General features: G+C 32.4%; 5 protein-coding genes across 6 annotated transcripts; all 5 read right to left on the reverse strand.

Moving 5' to 3' along the window:
* Positions 1–482: 482 nt before the first annotated feature.
* LOC125192348 (signal peptide peptidase-like) lies at positions 483–6,060 on the reverse strand. Of its 2 annotated transcripts, none has more exons than XM_048089890.2 (12): positions 5,940–6,060; positions 4,593–4,687; positions 3,985–4,100; positions 3,732–3,883; positions 3,534–3,619; positions 3,032–3,159; positions 2,792–2,842; positions 2,542–2,628; positions 2,379–2,448; positions 1,783–1,919; positions 1,591–1,668; positions 483–753 (listed from the first exon to the last, which is right to left on the reverse strand). In XM_048089890.2, the coding sequence occupies exons 2-12, from the start codon at positions 4,630–4,632 to the stop codon at positions 682–684; spliced, it is 1,017 nt and encodes a 338-aa protein (XP_047945847.1). In that variant the 5' UTR covers positions 4,633–4,687; positions 5,940–6,060; the 3' UTR covers positions 483–681. The 2 variants fall into 2 exon arrangements, with proteins under 2 accessions (XP_047945847.1, XP_047945846.1); XM_048089889.2 differs by lacking the exon at positions 5,940–6,060 and adding an exon at positions 5,334–5,489.
* A 3,200-nt stretch (positions 6,061–9,260) lies between these two features.
* Positions 9,261–10,198, reverse strand: LOC125196664 (major allergen Pru ar 1-like). The gene is made up of 2 exons (XM_048095269.2): positions 9,931–10,198; positions 9,261–9,752 (listed from the first exon to the last, which is right to left on the reverse strand). The coding sequence occupies exons 1-2, from the start codon at positions 10,115–10,117 to the stop codon at positions 9,451–9,453; spliced, it is 489 nt and encodes a 162-aa protein (XP_047951226.1). The 5' UTR covers positions 10,118–10,198; the 3' UTR covers positions 9,261–9,450.
* A 2,370-nt stretch (positions 10,199–12,568) lies between these two features.
* Positions 12,569–13,471, reverse strand: LOC125196663 (major allergen Pru ar 1-like). The gene is made up of 2 exons (XM_048095268.2): positions 13,189–13,471; positions 12,569–13,054 (listed from the first exon to the last, which is right to left on the reverse strand). The coding sequence occupies exons 1-2, from the start codon at positions 13,373–13,375 to the stop codon at positions 12,753–12,755; spliced, it is 489 nt and encodes a 162-aa protein (XP_047951225.1). The 5' UTR covers positions 13,376–13,471; the 3' UTR covers positions 12,569–12,752.
* A 1,580-nt stretch (positions 13,472–15,051) lies between these two features.
* Positions 15,052–16,156, reverse strand: LOC125197273 (major allergen Pru ar 1-like). Its single transcript, XM_048095998.2, has 2 exons — positions 15,889–16,156; positions 15,052–15,543 (listed from the first exon to the last, which is right to left on the reverse strand). Exons 1-2 carry the CDS (start codon positions 16,073–16,075, stop codon positions 15,236–15,238), a joined length of 495 nt encoding a protein of 164 aa, XP_047951955.1. The 5' UTR covers positions 16,076–16,156; the 3' UTR covers positions 15,052–15,235.
* A 3,353-nt stretch (positions 16,157–19,509) lies between these two features.
* On the reverse strand, positions 19,510–20,356 carry LOC125197475 (major allergen Pru ar 1-like). The gene is made up of 2 exons (XM_048096224.2): positions 20,113–20,356; positions 19,510–20,014 (listed from the first exon to the last, which is right to left on the reverse strand). Exons 1-2 carry the CDS (start codon positions 20,288–20,290, stop codon positions 19,713–19,715), a joined length of 480 nt encoding a protein of 159 aa, XP_047952181.1. The 5' UTR covers positions 20,291–20,356; the 3' UTR covers positions 19,510–19,712.
* Between the last annotated feature and the right edge of the window lie 1,596 nt (positions 20,357–21,952).

Here is a 21,952-nt window from a genome sequence, read left to right on the forward strand (position 1 = left end):
TTTCAGCTATTAGAATGGGGATCAACCTCTCTTCTGTCCATTTTCGTTTTTTATCAAAATGTTTTTTAACTTTTGTGTTATTATATAAAGTAAAGGTCAATTTTGGTTCTAAACATATGACTAAAATCCAAGTTTAGTCCGAAACATTCATTTTCTGAATAACAGATCCATAACATAACATTCATATTTATCCGAACGCAAATTGTACAACTATTATTTTATAATATTATTCATTTTTACTATATTAATTATTTACAGTACATTTCATAGCTTCAAATTAGAAATCACTATCATGGAGTAGTATTCTTCTTTTGTTTTGGCCCATATTGTTTATCTCATCTCGTCTATTAGGCCATTTCTGTAAAAGTCTCAAATATGCCCTAAGTTTACATTATTTCTTTGCCATCTGCACCCATTCACACAATAGATGTATATGTATGTTTTTTCTATTTCTTTTCTTTGTAGTATTCCCAAACCAAATATGGATCATATCTAAAAGGCCTCAACATAATCTGGTTATAGATTCACATCAAAATTCTTATATCGGCCTGGGCAGGGTACGAGGGGCTAATACGTTTTTAGCTAATAACAAAGATCAGGTATAACAATCTGTTTCAAGTTAGTCGACTATGAAAGCCTTCAGCCATGTCTGTAAGTTGCATCTCGTCTACCAACCAAGCCTCAGTCTGCTTTCTTGTTAGAGTCTTCATCAGTCTCTTCAGTTTTTGATTTCGATTCATCAAATGCCAACAACTGCATAAATTAGTGAACTCATAAATTAGTGAACTCATATGTTTTCTCAGAAGATCTTGAGAAAACAAAAATGCTAGGCCAAGAATTTTCAATGTAAAACTCCAGAATCTAGAAATAGAAATGACAACTCTTAAAGCAAGTATGAGGGTGTACGGTTTGAAGGACAGATAGTTCGGTAGATATAAAGTTGGATACGGTTAAAATAAATAAAACCATATCCCAAATAATAATCATATTCCACCTCTTTAGGTGGAACTCATATCATCCATTTCTAAATACTTATTTTAACATCAAGGAAAGTGATACACACCCAAATTTGGTGTGTATTGAAGAGGCAAGTGGATGGGTGGGGGGTGGTGAGTCTTCAATTCAGCCATTATCATTATGATTAATAAATGACAGTTCTGTGAAAGTAGAGAGTTGTTTTAATGCAACCATTATCACTATCTTTATTATTTTCATGAATAAGACTAGAAGTTGGAGATATTATCAATTTGTCCACCATTGTAGTTGAACGGCAGTGGCAGAGGCTTTCCTTGTAGGAAAAAGGGCTTTCCCTTAATTTCGTCCTATTTTTTTTAGCCAAGTTATTCTGATGTCGGTTCATTAATGCTACTTATGCCAGACATATTTTCTAGAATTCACGGTCCACCAACCTATCTCTCTGTATCAGAAAGTCCACATTGGATATAGTGTCACAAGTTTCTAAATTGACCAGCTTCTATGCAAATTTACCTTCCTCGGAAAATAAAGAAACGACACTAACATGAAATACACCATAATGGAGGGTGTTTTAATATTGTACAAAAATAAAAATCAAAATAATAATTGACTTACGGGTTTAACTTCACCATTCCATATGCAGTGAGCAGCCAAAAATCCAATGACACCAGGCACGATATAGAGCAGAGCAGGCTGGATAATTAATTAGAATTGAAAAACACAAAGATTAAGATTAAGACAAAAATATAGTATAAATGAAGATGATCTTTTTGGGCCAAATCCAGTCTTTTCAAGAAGATTACGCACTTGTGCAGCTTGAAACCAGTTCATTACGATGATTGTGGCGACCAGACCAGCTGTATATCCTAGGAAAGCACTCTTAAAATATTGGCTGTCCTTCCCTCTTGAGGCATCAAATCTAAGAGCTAACGCTACAAAAATCCCTGAAAAGTACAAGCCAAATTAAACTACTGATTGAGCTAGAAGGTAATTCAGTCCTACTCATACACAAAGAATGCCTATGAAATGAACAAAGGAAGAATAGTCATATACCCACTCCAAGCCACCTATATAGATGAAACATGAAAAAGAAGCAACAGAACTAATAGTAGAAGTATCTCTTATTTATTACTGTGATATCTAAATTAATCAAAATTGTAATAACACTTGTCTACAGTTGATATCTATATACATAATACATATATATGCATATAAAACTATTTTATTCAAATCCATAACTTTTACATGAATCACACCAAATACCATTTTGCTAGTAAATGAAAAGAAGACATGGTGTGATGCTATACTCATGTGCACATTATTGAAATCCGCTGTGCAAGTAGATAACAAACAATAAGGTACTCCAAATCATTAATCAATAGCTGAAACTGAAAAGTTCATACCAGGAATCACTATATCACCAAGTCCTAACATTGAAAATGGGCGAGCAGAATTTGATGTAGGGAACAAAAGCTGCAACAAGTGAAGTATTAGGTTTTCAAAATTCTGAGTCTTAACTAGGAACGGCCAAGCTAAGTAGACAGGTTATACAGTTCAAGTATGCACCTTTATTGGGGCATCAAAAGATTTCGCAACGCTAACCATAACTGGGGTGAAGAAGACCCAGAATATGTCATACACAAAAAGCCCAGCCTGTTATTGGCAGAATATATGCATTAAGAAAAGAAGAGAATGGAGAAAACAATAGTTGTCAGAAAAAGAAATCCAAAATCTCACGCTCGGCTCATAGAGAAATGGAGTTGAGAAGCTAGGTAGTTATGTGATAGCCATTCGTTTTATAAAAATATATACTTACCAGTAGAATGGCTCCAGTCTTGAACGAGCCAAGTGAAAGCATTTCAATTCCCTGAAATTATTATGTAGAAGAAATGAAAATGGTCAAAAAAAGCTACTCCTACAGATAAATGTTACTATAATGATTCAAGATCTCTAAGTTTCAATGTGCACCAGCTTAATCCACAAGAGTCATATGGTACGTCATATGGTACGTTGGATGCACAGAGATAAAATATCAGTTATTGTAATGTATTATAACCTGAATGGAGAAGGCGAGCCCCAAGATATTGTTAGCTAGCCAATGCTTCTGCTTAGCATACCAAGCGCAAAAGAAGGTTCCAGGAATGGCAGCAATTATCTGTGATTTTGTAAACTCAAACTCCAAAGCTGCGAACAAATATATAAATAAGAATGCCAGCATATTACAAGTAACAAAATGTTGAGAAGATTAAACAGTATTCCAGTGTTTACAATTTGTTGCTCCCATAACCTTTTTGGGTATAAAAAAATAGAACTCGCATTCTAAAATGAATGTTTTAATTTAGAAAGCTATTCTGGTACTAAACACTAAACAGCCAAGATATAACCCTAAACTATAATCCAAGTCAACTTAGATATATGGGTATTATCTTTGGTTGAATACCCGAAATGAAATGAGCAGCAAAACTGGGGATTCTCAAGAGAAAATTGTGACAAGATAACCATAAATTTGCTATTAGATGATAGAAAAAAATAATACAAAGTTATTGGCAAGTTCATACACTTGAAATATGGGAAACGTAATGTAATAACATTATCATTCCATGGTTTGGGTAGGAATCCTTGAATTTCAGGTAGCAGTGTTGCCCTACAAAGTTTACACAAAGTAAGTAATATTAATATAACATCATAATATAAAGCCAGATAAACCAATAAAGATGACTAAGCTAAATGAGACATAATCCATATGAATGGCTTACGCTAGTGCAGCAATCCCAAGTACAAAAAAATAGCACGTCAAAACAGCATTAACCAAGTCTTTTGATAGAAATTTGAAAAGTAAAAATAGTGACAGCAACATTGCACTCCCAACCAATGGAAACCGCATGGCATGTTCGTTGGACATCGTTTCCTGAAATATTTAATTGTGTGACCAAGGAAAGTTGATAATATATTCCTCAAGGCTCAAGCCACATGTTTTATCAAATGGAAATGTAATAGAATCCAACTTACTGATGGTGGAGTAGGCTTAACAGAGCGATAACATCCAACGCAGACAGTTAAACAAGCTGTCAAAATGACATTCAAATTTGGGTCTACCTTTACAACAAGTGGGGCAAGGGTCAAAGCTGTAACAATAAAGCATGAGGTCAGAATGTACCAAAAGAAGATACCATGATGTAAACTTATTCACACTACACAGTTTATAAATATACATTTTCGCCAAAATGAATATGGAACTTCAAAGAAACATTAGTGCCTATGAATACATATACAACACTCTCTGACCAAGTTGTTCCCAAATCCAGAGGAAGAAATAGCTTATAATATGATCCTTGATGATTTTAGGACTAGCCACTGTATCAAGTTGGGGTACAAAATATGATGGGCCTAATTAAGTGAAAAATATGCCCGAGTACATATAAAAGTTGAGGAATGTCAACCAAGTTTCCACAAAACACTCATCCAGTAATGAGGTTAAGGCAAACTATTCATCTTCACATTCACTTCAACTCAAATTAAGTTCATAACTTTCATTTGGTGGCACAGAAATTAAAGACAGGCAGCAGGTTTCACTTTCCTGAGACCATATAAACTCAATGAAACAGAAAATGACATACCTGCCAGAGCCAAATTAGCAAGACGCTCATGGTTCTTCATTCTAATTACTTCAGAAAACTTGAATCGTCCCTCAATCTATAGAGTCACAGTGTGTCTGTTGTGTAATATGCAAGATGAGGAATTAATACACATGAAATAAAGCACTGGAACATAAGATTTGAGCTCCAAGAAACCATCACACCATATAAGTTCATGTTTAATCATCACTCATTTTCTACTCACCACTTTCTTTCTTTTACAAGCATATGCATGAATACCTAAACCCTAAACCCTACCAACACGTTGTCTTAGGTGTTAAAGATATAGTAGGCACATGAATCTTGAGAGCTGACAAAATTACTTGTTTGTGCATTGTATGATCATCACCAAAACTAGATTATAAACGAGCCGAGTATTCTCAATAACACAGTGCTTTTGAGGAATGACAAGAAAATTGTGTTTCTCGATTAGTCGATTAAGAAGCCTTTGATAGAGGGAAAACTCGAGGTGTGAATTACACATCACAGATCACAGTACATCACTAAACTTCCACCAAATACATAACATCCATTAGTCAATGCAAAATTCAAACAATTTAACATTCAATTCGATATCTCACAAATCTTCTCATTCATATTTTAAGATCTATCAATTCGAAATCTTAGATCTCACTACAAAATCCAACAAAGAGTGTACTGAGAAAGGAAGAAGAAGCAGCGCCGATGGAGAAGACGATGCAACATCGGCGAAGAAAAATTGACCTGAGAAGAAGACGGCGAGAACAATTCCACGGCGGGGGAACTGCCGCGGCGGTCGGTCCGCCGAGAATAAGGAAGAAAACAGGCTGAGGCGGCCGCGGTGAGAGGGTGAGAGAGGAGAGAAATGGAAATATTTTTATTTATTGTGTTTTTATTATTCATTTATTGCATTTCAACTTTTATTGAGTACTATAGTAATTCATGAAACTAATTGTTTTTAAATTTTAATGTCATTAATTAGATTAAAAAAATATAGATATACTCCTAATTTATATTTATGCAGATAACAGCGTTCAAATATGTAAATTTAGTCGACTAAAATTCATGTGAGCTACAATTTTTTACACACAAATTATAAACCACTATTACATGTTTTATGGTGTATTTATATAATTACGGTTACAAATGTTTATGTGATTTGCAACTGTAAAGAAATGAACGTAGTTCTTTTGTACATTGGAAGATGATGTTGCTGATTAAGAATTCGCAAACAGAAAATTTTAAACAAATAACAATTATCATCAAGAAAGGTAAGAAGACAGCATATACACATGTATAAACACAGATTACATAATTAGGATCAAATTGAGTAGATAAATTGTCACACACCTGCAAAATATGAACGCTTAGATCGGGACACCTCCAGTATGTGTGAATTTCACTCAGAAAAAAAAATAGTTTCCTCTTTTTAACGCTGTAGAAATAAGAAACTAAAGGAAAATGAAAATCAATAAATAGGCATTCTAGAGCCACGTCTCTGCACGGTCATTCTCCCAATAACATGTTGCCACATCAGATAATTGCTTATCTCGCGGCAATAAATTTTGAATAATTATGAAATCTGAAAATAGATTATTCTGTAAATTCCATTTGCCATAATTATATATAGCAATCCACATAGAAAAATGATATAATAGTATATATCTTATGTTATTATTATTTGTTAGCATTCTTATTATTTATCTAATTTATTTATCAATTACAAAAAGTGAAAAAATCCACCTCCAAAAATATCCACATTACATCACCCACCATAATAAAATCCAATTTTGATGCAATTTGGGTTTTGAAATTCACTATATTGCGCCCTAAAATAAGGTTTTAAGCTTATTTTTATTACTATTTAAAAAAAAAAGGAGAAGGAGAAGAAAAAAAGATTTCACCAAATTTGGCACATAGGCACTTTTTGTAAAACTTTCAGAAAAAATGAAACTTAGCTTCGATTTAAATAGTACTATGTTATATTTATGTATAGGCGTTTTAGGTAGCATGAAACAAAAATTAATTCGAAGCTAGGGCCATTTATGGTGTAGGCCAAAATTATGTTACGATCACTATTCATAAATTTGACACACAAATTGGTCCTACGCCTAAATTCCGATCGATGAACTATTGACATATTATCATATTCATGCATCATTAATTTTCCTAAGAGCACTCCCAATGGAGTTCCCTAAAAACTCCCTTATTTCTCCCTAACTCCTGCCACATCAGCGCCACATCAGCACCAAAATTTATCCCCAGTTTTTAGCCAAGTGCTACATTGGTTTCTCCCTTATTTCTCCCTTATTTCTCCCTAACTCAACATTTCATTTTTACATCATTATTTTTTATATTATTTAATTTTCCCTACAAATGTATTTAATAAATAGACTAATAATGAACAATTCATCGTTGTATTAATCATTGGAAAATATAATACAACGAGAAAAAAAAAACTACAAATAAAAAACGCAAATAAACAAAGATTTAAAAAAAAAAAATCTAAGACGGAGGGGCCGGAGGGGCGTCGGGATCGAGCCCCAGCGTACTCTGCAGGTGTTGGATGCATTTCCAGAGGGCCGCCTTTTCTTCAGGGGTCCCGCCGCCGGTGAAGTACAGCGTGTACATCTGGGTCAGATTGGCGACATTGCTCGAATAAGTGGCTTTTTCTAAGTCGATGACGGATTCCGACGCGACTTCCGACGTTGCGCCCTTCCCCTTCCGCCTCCCCTTCGCCTTCTTCACTCCCTCCGGGCGCTCGTGCGGACCATCCCCACTCAAGTCGATGTGGGCCGCGCTCCCCTCGCTCTCCGAAACGCTAAGTCGCGAGCGCACCGATTTCCCGTGCAGCGCGTCGTGCATTCCCGTCCGGAATTTGGGGAGATCCTTCAGCTTATCGTAGATGTTCCAATACTTGAAGCCCTTCGTCGACAAGTACTGGCTACTATACATCCGGATGGCCTCATCTCGGACCATGTGCTCGTTCTGGCCACTCGTCATGTGAGTCATCAAGTTAGAATAAATACCGTTGAAGTGCCCGCAGTCCCTCATGAGGCGCTCCCAATGCCGACGGATCGCCTCGCTGCCATGGTCCTTCATTGAGGCAGTCTTGTGGCTCCTGTACTTCGCGGCAATCCGCTCCCAGAATATGATCTCAGTCTGGTAGTTGCTGCGCTCCGCGTCCTGTGACGTGTCCGCCCAGCAGTCGGCTATCAGCTCGGACTCTTGCAGAGTGTAAGTAGTCCTTACCCGCTTCGGCCTCTCATCGGAACCCGTATCAGTCGCAGCCGACGACGCCGGCGCCTTCCCCCTCCCGCTCCTAGAAGGCGGCTCGGTGGGCGTTTCTTCCACCTCGAAGTCCTCCGCGCTCAGTGTCGCGGCCTGAGATTCTTGGTCGCCTGGGGTTGATCCGGGGGTGTCGAACTGGGGCCGATACACATCGTCGGCTGGAAAGGGCATTCTGCCGGCAGAGTTGAAGTACGGAGAAAGTCTCCGCGCCGGAGGAGTCTGCAAAGGAGACGGACCCCCGTATGGAAGTTGGCCGGGAGGAGAACCCATCGCCAACAACGACTGCATCCACTGCTCGTTTGCTTCATCCGTGTTGGGAATTTGTGAACTCGACTCTTTCCCCTTACCCTTATCCTTACCCGATCGGGAACTTTTCTTCCAAAAGCTCATAATTTTGATGAAAATTGAAGATTGGGAGAAGAGATTGAAAATGGAGAGAATGAAGATTGTGGGTGATGAATGGAGGAAGTGGAGGAAATATTTATAGGGGTGGAATGTAAAATAGCCGTTGGGTTCAAAAAAAAAAAAAAAAAATTTTAATTATCGCCGATTATCGCCGAGCGTCGCCACAGTGGCCGGCGATCGCTCGGCGATAATCCGGCGTTAGAACGCCACTCGGCGAAGCAACGGCAACATTATCGCCGAATTATCGCCGACTTCGCCACAATGGCCGGCGATAATTCGGCGATAACCGGCGATTTATCGCCGAGAATTCGCCACCTCCATTGGGAATGCTCTAACAACATACTCCCTCTTCCCTCTGTTTCCGCCATAGTTGAGGCGGAACTTTTGGGCACGGAGTTTTAGAAATGAATGTTGGGTGTTAAATAATTAGATAAAAAAGTAATAGAGATGAAAAGGTAGAGAGAATAAAGTATAAAGTAAATAAAATAGAGAGAATAAAGCAAAAGAGTAAAGTAAGAAAGATAAAAAAGTTACTAAATATGGAAATGACTCAACTATAAAACAATTTTCAGAAATGGTTAAATGACTCAACTATGGCGAAACGGAGGGAGTACTTTAAAAAGTCGAAATTATAAAATAGTATAATTTAAATTTATTTTCTGAAATTTAGCATATAAGATAGCCTCTCTATCTAAAACTTGGATACAGCATTAATTTGGAATAGAAAGTAATTTATACGTAAGTTATTCTATTTTGCACTTATTACTTCACAAAATAATTTCATGATTCGATTTAAGTGATAATAACTACTCCATATTTATAGACATTTTAAAGCAATGTACGTAGCGTATATCTATTTGAAAATTGTACGTAATACAACTGTCTATGTTGCACATTAATATATTATTTTTACAATAAAGTTATTATTGTAAAATAAGATTTTAAGATATTGGAACATTAAATATAACAAAGAAATTCAACTACAAGAGTTATACATTATGTATTCATAGTATATAATAAGACAAATCAAGTTTAATAAACTTCAAGCAATACATTCTTCCACAACATTTTATTGAAACAGTGACAACTCAAAGCTCAACAAAACAAGCCATTATTTAATTAAAACTGGTAAAATTAACAGAGGGCTAGATATAATTTTTCCAATTTAGTTGTATTCATTGGGGTTTGCTTGGAGGTAAGCTTCAACAGCATGGAAGAAAGCCTTAGCTCCTTCATGTCCTTGTTTGATCTTCTCTTGAATCACATTTTTGTTATCTCCTTTAGTGTGGTATTTGCTAGTCACCTTGTACACACAACCTCCATCTGGACCGTCTTCAACTTTCATGTCATACGAGACAAGCTCGAAATCATTTTCGAGGGCTCCACCTTCGATCAAAGTGTACTTGAATACACGATTTGCTTCATCGAGCTCATCGGTTCTATGTTTTGCGCTCTTGATTTGGTCTCCTATTTAATAGAAACACAAAAAATTAAAGTTATTTTCTTCTTTTTTATATAGGAGTATAAACTATTTGAAATATAAAGATCGATTAGATTGTTTCTCAATATATATTATTATACCCATATTACCCTCGATAAATATATGTTATATTTGAACTTTCAAAGTAAATACACAAGTAGGTACCTTCAGCCCAAGTGATCAACTTGACGGTACCAGCGCCGCCGTCGCCATGAATTGTTTCGAAGCTCTTGAAGAAGCCCGGTAACACCTTGGGCATGAGGTTGTCGGAGTCGAGAATGAATGATTTGAATAGTCTTGCCGGAGGGATCGAGCTGCTGATTTGTAGAACATCGACGATCACACTGCCCATGATTTCCAAATGAAATCAAATTAACAACTCAAGAATATTATAAAGCTGGAATTTTTAGAGAGCAAGATTGGATTGATTGTGGTGGAACAAATGGCCCTCTATATATAGTGGTGCAGGCAAGGTTAAAACTGACATATCACTCTCCTTTATACAATTATATTTATTATATTTAATTCTTGACCTCTTTGGTTTGCATTTGAATTCTTCTCTTCTAGACAAAGTACTCATTTCCAGTCAAGCTAATTTGAATTTATGACAAACTTTATCCACTAATTTACACTTTTCTAAATGGTCGTCATTTCTATTTTAGAGCTAGTGTTTTATCATGGTGCTATCAATCCACCTAAACTCTTCAAGAATAGAGGTTTTTTTTTTTTCATTCCTCATGTCACACCCTTTAACTTTATCACAAGATCCTATCTCACAAAGACACAATTTTCTAAATCATTAGTTATGGACATGTCTTATCTAATAAATGTAATTATTTATCATAATTAATTAACTTTCGTAAATTACTGATACATCTTGAGCTGATAAGACTGGCAATATTTTGTCGAACGTCTAGAAAATTGATAAAAAAAATGTTATGTTTTCATCATTCCAAAATATGAATTTCTGTTGAGTAAGTCTGTTTTATAGACTAGTAAAAATGATTTTGAGAACCAATTACTACTAATTTACTACTCCTACCAAATTGGTCAATAAGGGAGGCTGCGTTAATAATTGTCAGGCAATTTTTTTTTCTTTCTAGAGGATTTCTCGTATATCGAATGCCAGTATCGAAAACCGTTATATGTATTCTTCTGATCTTTATCAAATATATACATCTTTCTTAAAATCAAATAGTCATTACAAAAATAAAGCTCTTTAATTTGCGTAACATTAATGTACTTGCAATAAAGGTAGAAATACTTTAAAATACAAACTAAAGAGAGTGCTCGCTATATGTGGCCCGTCGCAAAAAAAAATCGAACACAAGCGTGCTTGCAACTAAGTTTTTCGAGCACATGGGTGTTTGCAACTAATTTCTTTGTAAATTAATGAATATATTATCATTCTCAAACTGCTTGCAATTTATTTTATTTTTTGTATTTTATATTTGCAATTTCTATTTTATTATTTTATTTATATTTTAAAAAATAACTGAAATTTAAAATAAAATAAAACTTGATATTAAATAAATAAGGAGTATATTTTACTCATGAATAAGGGGCAGAGATTCTTAAAATTTCATGTGTTCCTACGTCCTTTCAACGAGTGTAATTGGAAATAAATTTATTCTTTATCTTTCATATTCCGCTTTAACTACAAAAGCACATATTCTATTAAACAAAACCCCAAAAACTAAGTGTCACTTCTACAAATAATATAGTCTTTTCATCTTTCATGTTAGTAGTTTCTTTTTAGATCGTCTACCGATACTTTTCACAATTACTTTTTACTACTTTTAGTAATGAACTTCATATTCTACTAATTTAATATCACTCACGTTTGATTACAAAACTAGCTAATACTAATATATAAAAGTAGAGACTCACAATCAATTCATTTTTTCAATTCACTTTTTAATTACATTTCTTAAAAAATTCGTGTCAAGTCAAAATGTGATAATTAATGGCGGACAGAGACATAAAATAATGTTACTGAAACAATTTTGCAAATACAAAAAATTTTGAAGCGGTTATAACTTATAGCATAAAGAATGATCTACGTCCAACAGTTGCAAAATGATCGGAAATTTCCAAGCACAAAAAGTGCTAGCGCGGTAACATGTGCTCGATAAAGAGCTTTTATTTTGTAGTGAATACATTATTTAAACACTTAAGACATTTTTAAAAAAAAATTCAATGTAAAGTAAAAATCATCACTCCATTTTTATCTTTTCACTTAATTCACATAATAACATCGCATAAAATTATGTTAAAATATAGTATAATGAAGTAACATTTCATTTTAATTAGGATAGAAAGAATATTGAAAGCCGACAAGATACTATTGCACATAATAGCTAATGTATCTGACCTAATTATTAACTTAACTATTTGATATAAGTGTACCTATCCTTGTGTAGTCTAATCGTTTCTTTTCACCACATAGTTTAAGAAATTGTATTAAAAATAAGTTAAGTGAAGGAAAAATAAATTAAAATAGAAAAGAACAAAATGAGAAAAATAAAGAAAAAATAAAGTAACATATAAGTAAAGAAAGAAAGAAGAAATACATTTGGTTTCCAAAAAAATATTCAGCTACACTTAGACAACCTAAAAAAATTCGACTTAGCTTAGAGAGGAAATGGGTTGTACTACTATTTAGGAAAATTGATAGCAATATATTGCACTCTTTGACAAGTGCACGTAATTTGTATACAACTGTTCTATTTTTCCCATTAATTCATTATCTCCACAAATATGAATTAAAGTTGTTTTAGTAAGATTTAAAGACAGTGGAACATTAAACATTACATACGAGTATATATATAATAAGACACACTAAATTTAATATACTTTAATCAATACATTCTTCCACGAGACCACACCATTTTATTGAAAAAGTGACAACTCAAAACTCAACAAAACAAGCCATAATTTATTTAAAACTAATAAAATTAACGGACGCTAGTTATAATTTTTCCAATTTAGTTGTATTCGTTGGGGTTTGCTTGGAGGTATGCTTCAACAGCATGGAAGAAAGCCTTAGCTCCTTCGTGTCCTTGTTTGATCTTCTCCTGAATTACATTGTGATTATCTCCTTTTGTGTGGTATTTGCTAGTCACCTTGTACACACACCCTCCATCTGGACCGTCTTCAACCTTCATGTCATAAGATACAAGCTTGAAATCATCTTCGAGAGCTCCACCTTCGACCAGAGTGTACTTAAACACACGATTTGCCTCATCGATCTCATCAGTTCTATGCTTTGCGCTTTTGATCTGGTCTCCTATTTGACAAAAATACATGAATTTTTAAGATTAGAACACACACTTCATTACTAATATTATTATACACATATTACCCCTAGACAAATGTATGTAGTAGTATTTAAACTTTAAAAGTAAATAAACAAGTAGGTACCTTCAGCCCAAGTGATCAACTTGACGGTACCAGCGCCACCGTCGCCATGAACTGTTTCGAAGCTCTTGAAGAAGCCCGGCAACACCTTGGGCATGAGGTTGTCGGAGTCGAGAATGAATGATTTGAACAGCCTTGCCGGAGGGATTGAGCTGTTGATTTGTAGCACGTCGACGATCACACTGCCCATGATTTCCAGATAAAATCAAACTAACAGCTGAAGAAAATTATAGTAAAACTGGAATTCTTAGGGAGAAAGAGTGAGTTGATTTGTGGTGTGGAACAAATGGCACTCTATATATATTGTTGTAGACAAGGTTAATATAGTCATATCACTTTCAATTAACTATACAATTCCTTGGAATTTGTCCTCTTTGTTCTGGAGGACAACTTACGCATCTCCAGTCAAACTATTTTGAATTTATGACAAGCTTATCCACGAATTTGTACTTTTATAAAACGTCTTCATTTATCTACACATTTTATAAAACGTCTAGAAAATTGATACAAATATATTTTGGATCCCTACAATAATATTGGAATTTCTTTTATTGAGTCTATTTTATTGACTAGTAACATTGATATTGACTAGGAATACCAATACTCGGGTTGATTTGATTGAAAACATTTAAAACCAAACTAGTCAAAATGGGAGGCTGCGATCATAATTTTGTCACGCAAATACTTTTTCTAGAATCACAGCACAATTTGCTGTGCACAAGATTTTTCAACTTATGCACATAATTTTATACGGAGTTTTTTAATAACTCCCTAGTAGTAATATTGAAATTATTTAAGGATTATATTCATAAATAAATTTTATTAGTACAATATTCATATTTAAATTACTAATAGTAGTACATTTAAAATTGAGTTTATTTTGATTTCTTATATGAGATAATATATAGTTGTTCAAGACTTTGACTCTTATTTCTTTTTTTTTATGCTTCTCAAAATATTGAAATGTGTATTTATAGTATCATTTGTTGAATTTAAATTTGGCAAAAGCGAATATATTGATTGTAAAAACTTTCATTTCAAATTAGTATGAAGAAATTACTTGATTCATCGCACATGGTTGATAATAATTTACATATACTGCTAGTTTTATGCAGAAAAAATATCCTTACACTTGATCTATGTATAGATTCCTGGTTAACTAGCGAAACCGGTGATTCAGAATTATCGATTAATCGTAACTGACGATTTAATTTATTTGAATCAAAATCAGTCCAACGCAACTGATTAGTCGATTCTGAGTTGACCAACTACCACCGGGCATGGGCCAAAAACCAGGGTCCTGGTCGGCCTATGCATAACTGGTTCTCAGTGCTCATCTTGAAAAATTAAACTTCGGTATGTACTAAATAATTGAAAATGAGAACTGTATTTTATTTGTGTTACTAAATTGATAATTTTAGAAATTAAATTAAAACTAAAAAATCTCAGTATAAAAACTAATATGTCTATTTAATTTGCAGATTGAAAATAGCAGCTTCCTATGATTCTACGAACATAAAATAGGACTGTACTTTTACGTTATATATTCTGTTATAATAATATTATAGAATCTAGGCACATGCACATCATCCTATTTTGATAATATTATGAGCATAAATTTGGCAACCGATCTACATATGCATCATGCATGGATCTAGTTAATTGAGTTTTTTTGTAACAAAAATAGTCTGCACTATATCTATTACAAAAGGCATGTTGAACATAATTTATATTGGAAAATATATATGCTAGTACATAAATAACGACTCATTTGTGGGTGTGGAAGCCGAATATACACTTTCCACAATTCCGACTATAAAATTTTTATCCCTATTTACGTAGGATCACACTATACTGATTATATGATTGAAAAATAAGAATTTTGATGGTATTTATGGACCATACAATATGTTCTGTAGAAAATAATTGTCACTCCTTGTGAAGTACATACACCACTCTACACGCGCGTTGATGACAATTCAACTTATTTAATGAAAATTAAAAACACAAACCAACAATCTAAACAAGATATTTTTTTTCAAATTTCCACTCAGATATTGTACTTATGAGGGTTTGCAAGAATGTAGGCTTCAATAGCACGAACAAATCCCTCAGTCCTCTCTTGGCTTTGCTTGACCTTCTCTAGTATGCTATGGTGGTTATCCCCTTTGGGGCGATAAGTAGTGACAAAGGTCATAACAGAAACGGCGTCGTTTTGACCATGTTCAACGTTGATGTCGTAGGTGATGGACTCAAAATCATCTCCCAATATACTGCCTTCGATAAGACTATATTTGTACTTGTAGTTCGCCTCATCGATTGCTTCAGTCCTATGCTTTGCGGGCTTGATTTGAGTCTCTATTTAGATACAACAAATGAACACAATTTATGTATATAAACATAATATTGATTTTGTATTAGTAACAAAAACTCAATAAATATATATATTAGGAGTAGGGGGTGCGTTATATTGCTAACTTTTTAAGTTGCTAACTCTGTTAATCCATCAACGCAGTGTATTAAAAATGTCAACACATAATGTCAATTGTCAACACAATACATTGAAATGTCAGCAAAATTATGAATTGACATATTAATATCACCGTGTTGACAGTTTTAATGCACCCTATTATAAGTTAACAAAATTAACAACTTAAGAAAGTTAGCAATTGATCATTATCCCTAGGAGTAGTATTTATTTACCTGGGGAAAAAGTTACAATCTTGATTCTTCCAACTTCATCATGATCTCCTTGTATGATTTCCAAAGACTTGAAAACTCCGGGCATGATCTCCGGTAGGATGTTGTCGGAATCCAACACAAATCCTTTGAATAACGTTCCCGCCGGTATCGAACTCTTTATTTCTTGCTTATCAACTATCGCCGCCATAATTAAACTCTTTTTTTTATCGATATTGAAAAATCAAGATTTTTCGGCTAATTAAGAACTAAATTTGGCATTGTATCTCAAAACGGCTATTTATAAGCGATGGTAAAATTATTTGTTAGTGTCATTAATTGTTATAACGAATTTTCTTCATACGTGATTATTTGGTTGAAAGTCTTCTTTGCTATATAGTATATACATAAATTATTTTATGTGGTCTGGCTCGATCATTGACTGTGATGATTATTTAATCGTTCTAGTTATCTTGAAATTTTGGATTTATCAAAAACACTAGCTAAAAGACAAGATCACCTATATGCTCAAAATTTCAGTATAATTTAAGTATTTATGGATAGTGATAAAATTCAAACTTATATATTGTAAAAACTAAAAACTCTTCAAAACAACTTCAACATTGTTTCAATACAATATCAACACAGTGTAAAATTTCAAGATTTTAATGTCAACACAGTATCAACACAATATCAACACAACATCAATCATTGACTATCGTAGAAATTTTGTTGACATTTTTCTTTGATGTTTTTTTTTGATCAGTTGACATTTTTCAATGGTCCAGATCATAGTTTTGAGTTTGTACAATATTTAGAGTTTTCATTTGATCACATTCCAAATATTTATTATCTTATTATTCAACAAATTAAACTTTATTAAGAATGGGTGAAAAAAACATAAGAAAATAAGTAGATGAATGAATGAATCTCAAAATTCTCTCTCCGACCCAGAATAGTAAGGAAAATTGACTTAAACGGTGGCCAACAATTTCTCTAAAGAAATTGCCACTCAATCATTTTCAATTGATTGCAAATGGAAAACTCTCTTTTTAATATATGTATAGAAAGGGGAGGGATCAATTGCTAATTAATTATTTAATTGTTAACTACAACTAATTTAAGGCTATAGGATTTTAGAAAATGTGTGGTCTACAATTTGCAATATGTAATTTTCATTTTTATTAATAAAATAAAAAAAGATATAAAAAAAACTCCAAATTAAGGTTTTGGATGAAAATGTCAATATAGTGTTTCGAAAATATCAACACAATGCTTTGAGAATATCAACACAATGCTTTAAGAACGTTAACCCATTGCTTATATTGACATTCTACATGTATTATATTGACATATTTTATATAGTATGTTGACATTTCTGTTGTACGAAAAAATTAAAAAATTTCGAAATTTTTTTCAAATTTTGACGCCGGAACATATGCACGTAGGATATCGTTGGAATCCTTATGAAATTATCTTTAATTTGATATATGTTATATGAATTTAAACTTTTGGGATTTCTTTTAAAAGTTAGTTATAACTAAACATGTAGTTAATTGACATTAATAACCCTATTGATATTTTTTGAAATTAATCCTATGACCTTATTGACGTTTTTTGTTGATCGTATTGACATTTATGGACTAATGATCTAAGCCCTTAATTTGAATATCTAATGACTATTATTTAATTGTAATTAGCAATTAAGTTATGAGTTAGCAATATAACACTTCACGTATAAAAATATAAATATCAATATTAGAAAACCATTTAACTTAACTGAATGCAAAGACCACAAGGAAATTAAGAGGTCAAGGCAATTAATTATATCTTACCACACTCTTGCGGTTTGAGATTTTTTATCTAATCGAAAAAATTACATATATCGTGATTGGTGAATTAATCAGCTTGTTTCAAACAGAAAAGAGTTAAATAAATTAAAGCAAAATAAAGTTAGACTCTAATTTTATCCCTAGAGCTCTTCATCCACATTGACTATTTCATTTTTTATGTAAATTTTTAAAATTATAGAATGGGTATGAACAGTTTCATATAAGGTTTAACATCAGCTTTTATGGCAAGAAAATATAAAATATTACAAATTTAGTTTTTCAAAGAACATAATATTCAACAGTACCCCTTTAGAAAAGTTACTGAGAACCGAAATATTTGAAGGCTAAAATGACATTTGAAAAAAAGTGTACGTTCAATATACTATATATTGGTCAAAATTGTTGGCTTAGTATTAATATTACTATTCTAGAGGATACATATACATATTTTCCAATTATTGACTCTATGCAACAAAAGTAAATTCATGCTACATACTTTTCAGAAACAATAGGAAAAAAGCTATAGATTTAGTTAAATTTTGACTAGCGTTCTAATTAAAATGACTGTCTAAGTCCTGGAAATTTCTGCAAAAGATGGAATATTTCCCGTGGCTACCCGATTTATGACTATATATACAATTTAAGATCTCAAATATTATTTCCACTATTTTTATCGTTAAACATTTACCCACTATTAAATTACACCTCCAACTCAATTATACTAAACATAACATATGGATGTTGTAAATGATAATTCTTCCCTAAATGCACTAATATAGCCAAATTTAGGCCATATGATTTTAAAGATCTAATGGTTTCAAATGAAGCCATGTGTTAATTTGTAAATAATAATTTAATATAAAAGTGTATCAATGCCATTCCTTATACATGATTATTTTCATAATTTTCATGATGTTAATATAGTAGGTTGACATTCACATGATTATCGAAAATATTAAAAATTCACATAAAAATTATCAAATTATTATTCTTCCAAACATATGCAACTAGGATCTCGTTAAAATTTATAAAATTATTTTTAATTTAATATTTTGTGAAAAAATTAATTTAAATCGAAATAGTTATATAAATTCAAAGTTGTGAATTAGTAGTAGTATATTTTAAGAGAAAGGAAATAAGTAGTTGGTTATACTCCGTCCCAAAAGAATATAAATGTTGAGTTTAACATGAATTTTAATGCAAAATTGAAAGGGAAGGAGAAAAGGTAGTAGAAATAGTATTAGTAGAGGGTAGGATCCACATGTTTGGTTGAATTATAGCGATATAAGTTTTAAATAAAATGATAAGTATGGGTAATTAGTTTTTAAATATTTTTAAAAATAGAAAAGTGCATATTTTTATGGGACATACTAAAAATTAAAGAGTGTATATTCTTGTGGGACGAATGAAATATTACATGACGACTTTTCTAAATAGAATTTGATCATTCAGTATAATTTTTGGTTTCTTTATTTTCTAATGATTATTAGCCATTAATAGAATTTTAAGTCAACAATCAATCATTTTACTATAACTTTATATTGAAAACTCCATTCATTTGGATAAATTATTATGATTCACCCATTCGAATACTAGGATTACTATTAACTAATAATGAAATTTATTAATCAGTTGTCGTGTTGACAGGCACTAAGGCTAATAATTAAATATTAATAGATTGTTTTATCACATTATCAACAAAATATTGAAGTATTGTATTTAATTTTTAAACATTTGATCATGCTCCTTCATTTTCAAGTTATGGATCTTCTAGCAACCCAATGCAAGAACCAAAAGAACGACTAGAAAGAGATACAAAAGCAAAATGATTTATTGATCAATTTTCAAAGGTACAAGTACACTGGTACATCTTTTCAACATTATATGTTCACACAAACATTAAATGGGAATAAAATGGCCATCAAAAACTTATTTGAAAATCACACATTTGATTTGAAAACACACAACACACGAAATTGCACGCATAGCCCATCTCTATCTTTTGAAGTCTTGTTTTCAGTTGTATACATCAGGGTTGGAATGTAGATGTCCCACAACAGCTTGGAAGAATCCAACAAGACTTTCTTTGGCTTTCTTGATACTCTCTTGAATCGCATTCTCGTTATCTCCTTTTGTGTTATATGTCACAACTGATTTAAGAATGCAACCTCCATCCGGACCAGCTTCAACCTTGTTAACACTCTTGACAGACTCAAAATCAACGCCCATGTTAGCACCTTCGATTATACTGAACTTGTACACAAGATTTGCCTCGTCAATTTCCTCGACCTTATGTTTCATGGTCTTCACTTCATTTCCTATTCACCATATATTAGCCAAAAATGAATGATTTGGTTTTATATCACATATATAGCAAAGCTAACATAAAATAACAAAATCACATACATATATGTACCTTCATAGAAAGAAAGCAGTAAGATGGATCCACCATTGCCCTCTATGTATTCTGCACTCTTGAAAACTGTAGGTAAAATATTGGGCAATAGATTCTTGGCATCAACAAAGAAAGCTTTGAAAAACCTAGTTGGTGAGATTGAGCATGTGAGTACTTGCTCATCAACAATTACACCCATGATTTACTTTTTTTCTCTTTCAAATGAAATAATCAAGTAGTACTATAAGATCAATGAAGAGTAAGAACTAATTGAGTTGTGTGTATTCAGTGTGAGAACCAATGACCCTATTTGTAGTGAAATGTGGATAGAATTTGTCATATTTGGTTGGCATTCTTTATCAAAATTTCCTACGACTTTTACATATTTTATTGTTCTACTACTAATTTTTCATATTTTGATCATAATATAATACTAATGTAAGTCAATAGTGCGAAACAATCTCGTTCTGCGCCAAATGTTAATATTAGTTACATGGTCTGTATCAATATTATAGTAGTATAATAAAATTAATTGCAGTCCTCTTATAATTATAATATTGAATTTTAAAATTGGTGGCGTTATATTCGCATAGAACATCTTATTGCTTTGATTCATTAATTATTCTATGAATTATATACGTAGGGAGTGTTATATTATTAACTCAATACTTAATTGTTTATTACAACTAAATAATAGCTATTAGATATTCAAATTAATGGCTTAGATCATCAATCCTGAAATGTCAATACGATCAACAAAAAACAAAAAACGTCAATAAGGCTATATGATTAATTCCAAAAAATATCAATAGGGGTATTAATGTCAATTAACTACATGTTTAGTTATAACTAACTTTAAAAAGAAATCCTAAAACTTTAAATTCATATAACATATATCAAATTAAAGATAATTTTACAAGGATTCCAACGATATCCTGCATGCATATGTTCCGACGTCAAAATTTGAAAAAAAAATCAAAATTTTTTAATTTTTTTCGTACAGCAGAAATGTCAACATACTATATAAAATATGTCAATATAATACATGTAGAATGTCAATATAAGCAATGGATTAACATTCTCAACGCATTGTGTTGACATTCTCAAAGCATTGTGTTGATATTTTCGAAATACTATATTGACATTTTCATCCAAAACACTAATTTAGAATTTTTTATCGTTTTTTATTTTATTAATAGAAACGAAAATTACATGTGGCAAATTATAGACCACACGTTTTCTAAAATCCTATGACCTTAAATTAATTGTAGTTAGCAATTAAATAATTGAGTTAACAATTGATCACTCCCCTCATAATGAAGTACAAAGCGCATAATTAATTTATAACGGTGAAATGCAAAAATTGGCACTCGTCAATTTATCAAAACAAGAGATTTAGAACATATAAATAAATAAATAAAATAAAAACACTCGAATAACTATTAGTACACAAAGGTAAACACCATTTAAACCAATATATATATATCAAACTCTGCCGGTCGGCAATTTTGGAATAATGCTCAAAAGTGTATGTTTTGATTGGATACACAAAAGTAAAATACACAAACATAAACAACAGAAAAACACGAATGATTGAATACTAGCAAAAATAAGAAGAAAAATACATGACATAAAAACAACAACTACACCGTGAAAACGGGTCGTTGGATGACGCGATTTATATTATTTTATTGTTAATTATTAAATACTTTAGATAGTCGACAAGTATATTTTTCATTATCCGATCAAAATAACTCTGACGGTTTTATTATTTCCGCATTTTTTAATCATACTACATTATATATACAAGTCAATAGACCCAACAATCTCATTCAACGCCACATATTTTGAAATTGATCTC

The sequence above is a fragment of the Salvia hispanica genome, chromosome 4 (genome assembly GCF_029641045.1).
Source record: "Salvia hispanica isolate PSC_SH4W2 chromosome 4, Shi_PSC_v1, whole genome shotgun sequence".
Taxonomy (NCBI): domain Eukaryota; kingdom Viridiplantae; phylum Streptophyta; class Magnoliopsida; order Lamiales; family Lamiaceae; genus Salvia; species Salvia hispanica.